Source organism: Mustela putorius, unplaced genomic scaffold (assembly GCF_011764305.1).
Source record: "Mustela putorius furo isolate JIRA1106 unplaced genomic scaffold, ASM1176430v1.1 tig00003850_pilon_pilon_pilon, whole genome shotgun sequence".
In the NCBI taxonomy this organism is placed as follows: Eukaryota; Metazoa; Chordata; class Mammalia; order Carnivora; family Mustelidae; genus Mustela; species Mustela putorius.
The window spans coordinates 12,614,013-12,625,085 of NW_025422002.1; the positions used below are offsets into that span (position 1 = coordinate 12,614,013).

Sequence of the window (11,073 nt, forward strand, 5' to 3'; positions counted from 1 at the left end):
TCTGTGACCCAGTTGCCACAAATCCCAGATACCATTGGCTGTTTTCAGATTGCCGGGTGACCCAGGGAGTTAAGTGCACAGCCTTTGCAGTCATACCTAGGTCTGATCTCTGGTTTTCCCACCATGTGACTTTGGGCAAGTCATTTCTTCAGTTTCCCACCTCACAAGATGGTCTTAAGGATCAAAAGGGAAGAAAGAGGAAAAAATTTACTCAGGTGTGGAATCCTTAATGATACCCATTAAGTGCAGCTGCTCTGATTATCAATAATTGGGAAACAGCTAGACCGGGGAAGTAGAGCCCTAAAACAGTATGCTAAGAGAATAGGGACAAATTGGAATATTTCCCAAACTCAACACTTTTTTCATCTTTACCCAGTTGAAGTCTTTATGACTTCTTGAATGCCACAGAATAGTAAGCATGATTCTGTTTAAAGTGGCATCATATTCTGAGTGGGAGGTTTTGTTTTTCTTAAAAGTACCTGAACCTATAGATGGAAGTGATGTACTATGCCTTTTTTCCCCCACTGAAGTTACCAAGTGCTGAAACTTTACCCAAATGCCTCTTTGGAAACAGGCCTTAAAGATCTGTAGCAAGTCTTCTAAATATCTTTATTATGAGTAAATTATTGGTTCTGTGAAGATGGATTTGGTTTTTAGAAAGTAGACCTCTTTATTTGGTGCCGTAGCTGGGGAAATTAGCCGTGGTGGTAAATCACATTTGGTCAAAAACAAACAATTCTGGAAGCAGTTTCCAGAGAGGAACAATGAAATGTTTTCTCCTTGGCTATTTAAAGTTCAATAATCATTTGGGTGTAGGAATTCTTTTTTTTTTTTTTTAAGATTATTTATTTATCCATTTGACAGAGATCACAAGGAGGCAGAGAAGCAGGCAGAGAGAAGGGGAAGCAGGCTCCCTGCCGAGCAGAGAGCCTGATGCGGAGCTAGATCCCAGGACCCTGAGATCATGACCCAAGCTGAAGGCAGAGGCCTCAACCCACTGAACCACCCAGGCGCCCTGGGTATATGAATTCTGATGTGGTTGTTAAAAAATCACCTCACTTCTTTATAATTCCTCATCCCAGTTATCCCCTTCTTCCCCCTAAAGGTATTAAAGAAAGAAGTTGACCTTTCATTGTGTTCTTCCTAAATTCTGTACTTATTTATTTATTTTTAAGATTTCATTTATTTATTTGACAGTAAGAGATGGAACACAAGCTGGGGAAGCGGAAGAGGGAGAAGCAGGCTTCCTGCTGAGCCGGGAGCCCGATGCAGGGCTCAATCCCAGAATTCCAGGATCACGACTGAGCCAAAGGCAGATGCTTAACAACTGAGCCACACAGGTGCCCCCTGAATTCCATACGTAAAGTAGACAGAGGAGGGGCACCTGGCTGGCTCAGTCAGAAGCACACGCAACTCTTGATCTCAGGGTTGTGAGTTCAAGCCCCATGTTGGTGTAGAGATGACTTCAAATAAATAAAGTCTAAAATATAAATAAACACAGTAGACAGGGGATGTACTTGCCTTGGTCAGCTTAACACCCCAATCTCCTCATGTCAGGTCAAGTAATATGAGAGAGAAACAGACTGACTGAGTGAGTTGCCATCCACTTTGCATATAGTCTCATAAAGACTCATTGAGAAGTGGAGCCCATTTCCTAACTTAGATTCAGAAACCCTTACTTGATTGTTTTCCTGCTCTCTCTCTTTCACTATTACTGTCAAAGGGTTACCATGCACTTTTTGAATAAAAACTGGAGAATTTATTTAATAAATTATGTCTCACTCACCTTTCTACAAATCCCCACTTTCTGGGTTCACATGGAAAAATGAATTTGTTCAGCTTTAATTAAAAAAATAGCTTTTGTTGTCCTGTGAATAAAAGATGCTGCCACTTTATGCTGTAACATGGAACCTCAGTTTAAATATAGAACAATTATGAGAATAATTTACTTGTAATGAGGGGTGCCTGGGGGGCTCAGTCAGTTAGGTGTCTGCCTTTGGCTCAGGTTGTGACCCCAGAGTCCTGGGATCGAGTCCCATCGAGCTCCCTGCTCAGTAGGAAGTCTGCTTCTCCCTCTCCCACTCCCCCTGCTTGTGTTCCCTCTCTCCCTGTGTCTCTCTCTGTCAAATAAATTTTTTTTTAAAAAATTTACTTGTATTGCATACAATTTTTAAAACTCTAGCAAAACATAGCAATTTTTATTAATTTCATAAACACAATGCAGTAAGTAGAAATGTGCTACAAAGAAAGCCATAAAACCTTGTTATTAACCACAGTTGAACACATGTAGAAATCCCTCAAACCGTCTAACGGTGCTGTCCCTCTGCCCTTAGCACACTCAGCACGAGCCGCTCCCCTCCGGAGGACTTGTCTCCTCATCAGGGTGGTCGGTCACATAGAAGCCATACTCCTCTATCGCCCGGTAGAGTGTGATGTACTTGGAGGCCTTCTTTGTCCTTGGGACCACATACTTCTCTGTGAACTCTTCTTTGTCCAGTTGCTCCTTGCCTTCTGTGGTCAGAATACAGTTAATGAATGTGAGGGTGTAACTGTAGCAGTTGTGACGGTCTTCTTCATACCTTAGAAAACAAGGACGGTGAGAAGAGAAGGCTGAGGTTTCAAAGTGGCTCAGACACAGGCCGTGAAGCCGCCAAGGGACTTGCAGCATTGAAATTGGGCCCTCCGCACACTGGGTCTGCTGGTCCCCTGGGCGACTGAGCTCCCAGAGTGTAGATCTGAAGGATGCTTGGCCGCTTGGGCTATTTCTGCTTGCAACTTCAGCAAGATAGGCATGGACGCGCCTAGATGGTCAAAGTGCTGACTTGAGTTGCACAGGAACTTGGGGAACTGACATTTTAGAAATAGAGTTCCATTTCTAAGTTTTAGGGTATCCCAGCATCTACACTTATTTTAAGGGAAGCCTCAAACCAATTAGGTCCACAAGTATGCTACATGCCTAAAGTATTGAGGGAGCAAGAAATTGAGAAATTTCAAATTGCTAAATCAAAAAAAGGGCTGCTAGGTACGTTTTAAACATTTAAAAAAAAATTTTTAAGGGACTATAATGTGGCTTTTGCTGTACATATTAAATGTTAAGTATGTAAAAATTCTAATCAAATAATGGGAGTACTGTGTTGTAGTCCTTTCGGTTCTTAAGATACAGTGATTCTGTTATGTAAAGGTGGGCTGGCTCACCCCTGCAGAAAATCCAAGGTCATTCGACCCCTGCTTATGCTATGTTACAGGCACTACTATCTCCGTACAGGCTCAACACGAACCAAACACAGCTTAGGAGTCCTCTACGCTGGGGTCACAACTGCATGGGGAATCTCCAGGGAACCATACCTCTGGGGCAGCCAGGCCCCCGTGCTGGAGAAGTCTTCCAGGTACTTGTCCCACTGGTCCATCAGTCCATACATGCCAGGCTGCAGTAGCGGGATGCTGACACTCTCCTCCCACCCTGCTCCATCTCGCCGGACGCCGTGTGTGGTATAGTTATACACTACTCCTGCAACCGGAAATAGGGTCACGTGGGGGCTTAAGGGAACACACGCCTCTGTGAGGGGTGGTTGGAAGACTGTCACAGCCACCGTGGTCACTTTACAAAGAGGTTAACCAGATTGTACTTTCTGATGGCTGTCAGAGAGCAGGAGACCATGAGAGGCTCTAGAATCTGCCTCCCCACCCCCATGGTCAAGCTGGGGAGGCAGCCACCCCCCGAACAGAGCTGGAGCCTTCCCTAGAGCCAGGGAGCATTGGGGCTGTTGGAGCCTCTGCCTCTCCTGCCCTCAGCACCTCATTTCTTTCAGGGAAACCCAGTTCTTTCTCCACCCCCTCTCCTCCTTCCGCAAAGTTGCCACAGCAAATGGAGACAATCATAGGGCCAGGATAATCATCTCCATATTCTTGTTGAAGTTTTCTATGTATCAGAGTTTCTCTCTGGTTTCCTTAAATCAGCGCTGACTTTCCGCTGAGACAATGGGTCATACCTTTGATGGCTCATGTGGGTAAATCTGAGTCCAAACACCCAGTCCTGGGTTTCTGTTCACCTGTCAGTTTCTCCTGCCTTGAGCAGGGCACTCACCATTTGTGTTAGTTATTCCGACGTGAAGATCAGACCTTCCATCGTACTCCCTGAAAGAAACAGAAAGAGTCGGTATTTACAGTAAGAGACTGATCTTGGCTGGTGCCAGAACTGGGCATGAGTGATCAGGGGAGAGGAAGCGCTGTTTCAAAACTGGTTGAGCCAAGAGTACATTTGAGGTAGAAAATATGCCCTGGCCCCCATGGGTTTTTTTTAACCACCCCCCACCCCATTATTATTACTAAAGCTCTGCCACCACCACACACGCACTAAAGTGTGTGGAAAGCGAGCCCTGCTGGGGCGTGAAGTCAGCTTAGCTCTTGGCTCCCCAACAGAGGGGCACACCTGCAGGTCAGTTGTTGAAGGAGCTCCTCATTCTTTCCACATTGGAGGAGAAGTTACAGCCTGTTCCTCAGGCTGAGCAGGGAAAGGGTCCTGAGTGCATCTCCGTGGACCTCTACCTTCAAAACTGAAATAGCTTGTCTTTTGGTCTTTGTAGCCCACAGCCATGCTCGCTTTTCCTGGACAGCCCTTGCTTCCTGAAATTGCTCTTGACCTGAGACTGTCCATTAAATCTCTGACTCCATGATTTAACCTTCATATACAATCCCAGGCCATCACTTACTAGCCTTAGGACATTAGAAAGCTACTTTCTCTGATCTCAGATTCCTCATTTGTAAAATGGGAATACCATAAACCTCCAGCAATCTCGTAAGAATAAAATGCCTGCCAAGTACTGGCCACATACAGATGTTGAATAAATCAGAGGTCATAGTTAAATGATAAAGCTCCTTCATGAGATAGCAGGTTCCCAATGGAAGCAAGCAGTCCCAGGCTTTAAGATGATCAAGAACACAAATAGTGGCCCCACTTTCAGAGTGATCCCCCAGGTCATCTTGTTGCAGCCACTCTGTTTTGAGACCCCATGGGTTCAGAGGCCGAGAATGAACCCAGCGTTTCACCGCACTCTGTTTCCTGCTGAAATCCCAGCTATTCCTTCCTTCCTCCTGTCCCTTAGTGGCCAGGGAGCTTTGTGTAGTCCACAACCTGCACAACCATATGTGACAGCCCTGAGAGTTTGATGAGAACCTCAGTGATTCCTTTGGGTTATTGCAGGTTCTCTTTCACAAAGTAGGTGAAATCGTCTCAAGGTGAACTGTGGGAGTCAGTCCTGAGGTTTTGGAAGTTGGCTGAAAGGGAAAGGAACAATTTGGAAGTGGGCCTTAGAGGGTCTGGTGGTAAAGGTACTAAGGTTTCTGCTAAACCTAAGTATTAGTATTGCTACCACATCATAGGATAAATTAATGCTTCCTAAGGGCCAACCTAAAAGTCTGTCATGTTCTAGAGAGCGGCTATGGCTCCTTCACTGTGACATCCCTAGCTGCTCAGTAAGGATTTGTTGAATGAACCAATGTTATGGTATTTAAATTCTGAATTTTAATCACTTCATTCAAAAGCTTTTGGAATCCAGCCAGTTAATACTCCAGGTTAGCACAAATGAGGGGATCTTATGAAACATTTTGGGCTTCATGATTCAGATAGGGAAAACGAAAGTTCTGCCAGTTGTATTCTGAACTGAGTATAAGAATAGGATGGAAAGGAGTACGTTGGTTCAACAGAGCCTGGGTCAGGTTTATCTGCCTTATCACTGAACCTCACCACCCTGCAGGGTCGGCAGGCCCGTCCATTTGTAGATGAGGAACAGAGACTGGAGCGTCTGGAGCTGGTCTGAACGGGAATAGGAACTGGGGGCTTCGTGGCAACACAGTCTGTGCTATTCTCTCTGCACCCGGCAGCCTTCCAGAGGCATGAGTGCAGCATTCTGCACACTTTGGTTCATTTCATCCACATAAAGACAGGAAGGAAACCAATTAAGGAAGTTAGTAAGCAGGGCAATGACTAGACCACTCCAACTGTCTTGTCCCAAAACCAGCGCTGCCAAAGGCACATGGGGGTTGGGAGGGTGGATTTCAAGGAGGCATTAGGTCATAGTGATGTTCGTGACCATGGTCATTCCATAGTGTCCCTGCTCTCACACCTGGTTTATCTTGGGCCACTTCTAATTCCATTTGTAAACTCCACAGGGACACTAAGGAGGCACAGTCCTTTTGATTTCTGAAATCTTTCTTAGTCAGGTGGTATCCACAACTGAGGCAGACCACCTCTGGTCTTCAGTTTAATTCATCTCTATGCAGAATAGTCTGTACATGGCTTTTCTTCAGGCTTTGTACATTGTTCTTTTGGTCACAGAAATTACAGACTAACTTGCAGTAAAGAAATTATTTTGATTAGAGTAGCCAGTTACCCTCTTAGCACAAAATCTATGACCCAAAAAAGTGCCAAGCTATCAATTTTCCTCTCTTAAGAGTGTATCAGCAGTTTTGATCTTCTCTTATTCTTCATATAGTCTTTGCACTTACCAATCTAGGAAAGTACACACACCATCTATCTTTATGAAGTGAATAGACCTAAATTTTAGGATTTAATGCTGAAACACTGGCAAGATTATCCACCAAACCTCACACCATATAGTACCTGTTAGAAAAAGAAAGTTCTGGGGGCACCTGGGTAGCTTGATTGGTTAAGTGTCCAACTCTTGCTTTAGGCTCAGGTCATGATCTCAGTCTCATGGCATCCCAAAGCCCCCCACCCCCACCCCTGCAGCAGGCTCTGTGCTCACCGCTCAGCAGGGCGTCTGCTGGAAATTCTCTCTTCCTTTTCTTCTCCCTCTGCCCTTCCACCTTTCCCCTCCACCCCCACGGGAACTCTCTCTCTCAAATAAATCTTTAAAGAAAAAGTTTTAGTGACTACAACACAGAAGGAGAAGTTTACAGAATCACTTAATATAACACTCAAAAAGCACTGTACCTAAGAAACGTCCCTTGAGTTGGTCTGAGGAGGAATGAACATTTTTCCTGATGCCCGTTGGTAAACGGATTGGAGATGCTAATAGGTGCTTCCTCCAGCTTCCTCGAGCCTATCACCTGCTGGCAGAGGGGGCAGCGTTGGGGAACACTGAAGCTATAGATGTATTTCTTACAGTGGTTGAATTTAATTAAAGCCTTTCCGGCCTCAGTACGCTGCATGGCTTTCCTGTCCTGGGCAACCGGGTGCCATTTCCCAAGACTTCCTTTTCCTCATTACCTGGCTAGCAAATGTAAGCCTCCTGAGTAACCTGAACAACAGTGATGTCATCCTGATTGACAGCGCAAGTAGGATTAACCAGTAACCAGACCTCCCTGGAAACTGGTGTCTTAAAGAGCTAGTTTTCATTTGTGCTCACTTACAGTTTCTTTCCAGCCTTGTCAACATGCAGCTCCTACTTATCCTTTAAAGCCCTACTTTTCTGTGAAACCTTCCTTCACTTCCTTGAGCATTCCCTTGCACTGGTACAATCGGATTCATGTTTCTCCTGCAGTTCTGATATTTGATTAGCCATTAGTCTGTGAGCTTCTTGCAGTTAAGGGCCCCCATTTATTTCTGTGTTCCTAGAATAGGTTATGTTGTTTTGTTGTTGGATAAATATAGCCTTGGAGGCTATTTTCTTTTGATGTTTTATATCATAGAAGTAATCTTGCTCATAAAAAATTAACAGCAGTTAGAAATAAGGATAGTGGTTGCCCTAGGTGGGGGTGAGAGGGATACTGTCTAGGAGACGGCAGGAGGGAGTTTCTGTGGCCTGCGGCTGCTCTGATTCATTATCAAGGGACTGGTTGTACTGAGTATTCAGTTTGTGAAAATTCATCAAGCTAAACATTTTACTACATGCACTGGATGATTCTTTAATTTTAAAATAATTTTGAGAAACTGCAAAATAAGGTAAGAAAAAAAGGTAATGTCCCCTGTTCCTCCATAACATTCTTCCACTCATCAAATCCTGTTCCCTGAGAAACCTATAGTAAGGTAAATGAGTATTTCCACATAATTTTTTAAATGCCAGTGTTGTGATAACAGCACCCTGTTTTGAAATGTGTGTATTTCTCTCATCTCAGAAATTTATCTACAAAATTAGGACTATAGGTCCAGCTCGTCCTTTTAGATGACTGCATAGGAATCCATAGTTTGGTTGCACCACACTTTCGTTTTTTAAACTAATGTCTGCACCATTACTTTTTTTTAAAGTAATGTCTGTACCCAACATGGGGCTTAAACTCACAACCCTGAGATCAAGAGTTACATGTTCCACTGACTGAGCCAGTCAGGCAGCCCTTCACCATACTTTATTTAGCCCTTCACCATCCTTATCGATGCCTATAGTTCCAGAGAAAAGCAGTGGTAAAGGAAGACCTGTGGGTATCATGGTGGGCATAGTTGCTTGGGAAAAGTGTTTCACAGCATGCATTTAAATAAATTACAGTATGCTGAAATGCAGAAAAGTGCATATTAAGTATTAATCATATGAAAATGATCATCAGACTCACAGAACTAGAAAAAACCTTAGAAATCCTTTCAACCATCTTCTCTTGTTACAGCGAGGGCAGACAGGCTATAGCTAGATGGCCAGCTCAGATGACTGAGGTCTGAGCTTGTTCATTATTAATACAAACCAGGTAACTGTTGTTTGATGGTTTGAGTGGCCCAAGTTATTTTCTTTCTTTCTTTCTTTTTTTTTTTTTTTAGTTTTTAAATTTTTTTAAAAAAGATTTTATTTATTCACCCAAGAGCAAGAAAGAGAAAGAGACAGTGAGAGAGAGCACCAGCAGGGAGTAGAGGGAGAAGCAGGCTCCCCACTGAGAAGGACCCTGGGATTATGACCTGAGCCAAAGGCAAATGCTTAAATGACTGAGCCACCTAGGTGCCCCCCAAGTTATTTTCAACTGAGAATATATTCATCTTCATGACACCAATACCAAGAGGAATTTTTAATCTTATAAAAAGGAATGGAGGCATCATGCCTTGATAAAGGTTTTTAGTGCACTAGCATTCTCCTTTTCAAAAAATACAGGCATCTTGGGGAACCTGGTTGGCTCTGTTGGGAAAGCATGTGACCCTTGATCTCGGGGTTGTGAGTTTGAGCCCCACATAGGGTCATGAGATCACTTAAAAATAAATTTAAAAACTCTTTAAAACACAGACATGTTAAATCCTTTTTATCTTATTTTCTCTATTTCTAAAAATCTTCTTATGGTAAAAATAAAACATAGAGACTCTGAAAAACAATCTGAGGGTTTTGAAGGGGCGGGGGGTGGGAGGTCGGGGTATCAGGTGGTGGGTATTATAGAGGGCACGGATTGCATGGAGCACTGGGTGTGGTGCAAAAATAATGAATACTGTTATGCTGAAAATAAAAAATAAATTAAAAAAAAGAAAAGAAAGAAAGAAATTTTAAAAAATTAAAATAAAACATAGATACAGATGATAACACAAAACAAATGAATAGATTAATGAATTATTTTACTGTGAACCCCTTGCAAGTATCACTCAAAGTCAAGAGCTAGCACTTTTCGATCCATCTCAGGGGCCCCTGCCCTGTCCATCCCCTTGCCCCCATCTTCCTCCAGAAGTGACCCCCACACCCACTTTTCTAGTAATCATTCCTGTGCTTCGTTTTGGTTTCATTATCCAAGTGTACATCCATAGCTACTGTGGTTAAGTCTTATTTAAACATTTTTGTTTTGTATCTTAAGTTTTGGTTCCTTTTCCTTCCTTTGATTTTTTTTTTATCATGTATTTGTGAAGCATCCAATTCACCGAACCTGTAGGGTCTCCCATGGTCTGTTGCTAATGGCTTCCTCGGGGTTCAGTTCAAAACACTGGTGTGCTTTCTGTACACCCTTCAAGTTACCACCTGGTTCCAGAGACCAGATCGGACTGAGTTATGATCCTCTTGTCAAGACTGTGGGTGGTAATGTGTTCTCTCAGCAGAGGCACATCAAATCTAGTCTTCACTCTTTTTTGTGGTAGTCCCCATTGTTTTCAGTGCTTACAGATCCATTCATTCACCGACAGTGGCACAGTGATGATAGTCTAAGTCCATCATGTTGTTTTCATACATTAGTTGGAATAATAGTATGAGGAGACACTTCCCCTCAGCTATTACTCACTTACACAGTGGTACTGGCATACTGGAAGGATTGGACATGTGCCCAATTCTTGATTCACTTTTCAAGATAATGAGGACATCTCTGATGTACTCAGAAAGTACCCAGTTGGTCCCATATCTGTTCTACTCTAATGTCACTTAATGAATCCTGGGTGTGAACATACTAGCTGGATCGCAACCCAATGTGGTTTTTATTGTCAAAGCATAGATTGCCCATTGTTGCCTCTTCCACTGGCCCCTGAGTCCTTTTCACATGAACCTACTAGTCACTGATGATTTCCTTGCTACCTAGCCCATTGAGATGTTCCAGGTTCATCTCAGACCTTTCCCAAACTCAGACCTGGAATCAGCCATTTCTCCAAGAAACCCTGATTTCTTGATATTTCTTGAAAATGATATTTCAAGGGTACACTCTGCCCTCTAAAGATGGTTATTTCTAAATAACCATATTTCTAATCTAAATTAAATTAAATCTAAAGATTAAATCTAAAGATTTCTAATCTAAATATTTCTAATCTAAAGATTGGTTATTCCTCCACGTTTTTAGTGAACAGAGTGGGGTTTTAAAAAGTGCACACTCGCATGCACACCCATGAAGATAAAATACTTCTTGAATTCATACTGCTATTTCTAATTCAAATTCAGGACTGTAGGGTTTTTACTGGTCATCTTCTACACTACATTGGCATCTCTTTTCTTCCACACTGAAAATTTTCATTCTCAAGTATACAGGGGACTATGGAATTAGAATTTTCCATAATTAGTCATTTGCTTAATCCACTTTACACATACAACAGTCTTAGGGTAAGAATAGTAATGCCACACCTCCCATTATGATTACTAAATAGAGTTAAACATTGTTTTTGCATATACTCGCCTCACCTTCTTTATTTAAAGGGTTGTTCTACATCTTCATTGTCAGAGCATCTGGCATTGTAGATAATAA

General features: G+C 42.8%; 1 protein-coding gene across 1 annotated transcript; it reads right to left on the minus strand.

Moving 5' to 3' along the window:
* Positions 1 to 2,091: 2,091 nt before the first annotated feature.
* Positions 2,092 to 7,242, minus strand: MKRN2OS (MKRN2 opposite strand). Its single transcript, XM_004738552.3, has 4 exons — positions 6,953 to 7,242; positions 4,085 to 4,134; positions 3,346 to 3,508; positions 2,092 to 2,579 (listed from the first exon to the last, which is right to left on the minus strand). The coding sequence occupies exons 1-4, from the start codon at positions 7,168 to 7,170 to the stop codon at positions 2,339 to 2,341; spliced, it is 672 nt and encodes a 223-aa protein (XP_004738609.1). The 5' UTR covers positions 7,171 to 7,242; the 3' UTR covers positions 2,092 to 2,338.
* Between the last annotated feature and the right edge of the window lie 3,831 nt (positions 7,243 to 11,073).

What these genes read in the sequence shown, in the direction of transcription:
- MKRN2OS (XM_004738552.3), bottom strand. Translation starts at nt 7,170, where the DNA reads ATGCAGCGTACTGAGGCCGGAAAGGCTTTAATTAAATTCAACCACTGT. An exon ending in ACTCAAGGGACGTTTCTTAG is followed by an intron (nt 4,135 to 6,952) that starts GTACAGTGCTTT and finishes TGTTTCTTTCAG; the next exon opens with GGAGTACGATGGAAGGTCTG. An exon ending in CGGAATAACTAACACAAATG is followed by an intron (nt 3,509 to 4,084) that starts GTGAGTGCCCTG and finishes TTCCGGTTGCAG; the next exon opens with GAGTAGTGTATAACTATACC.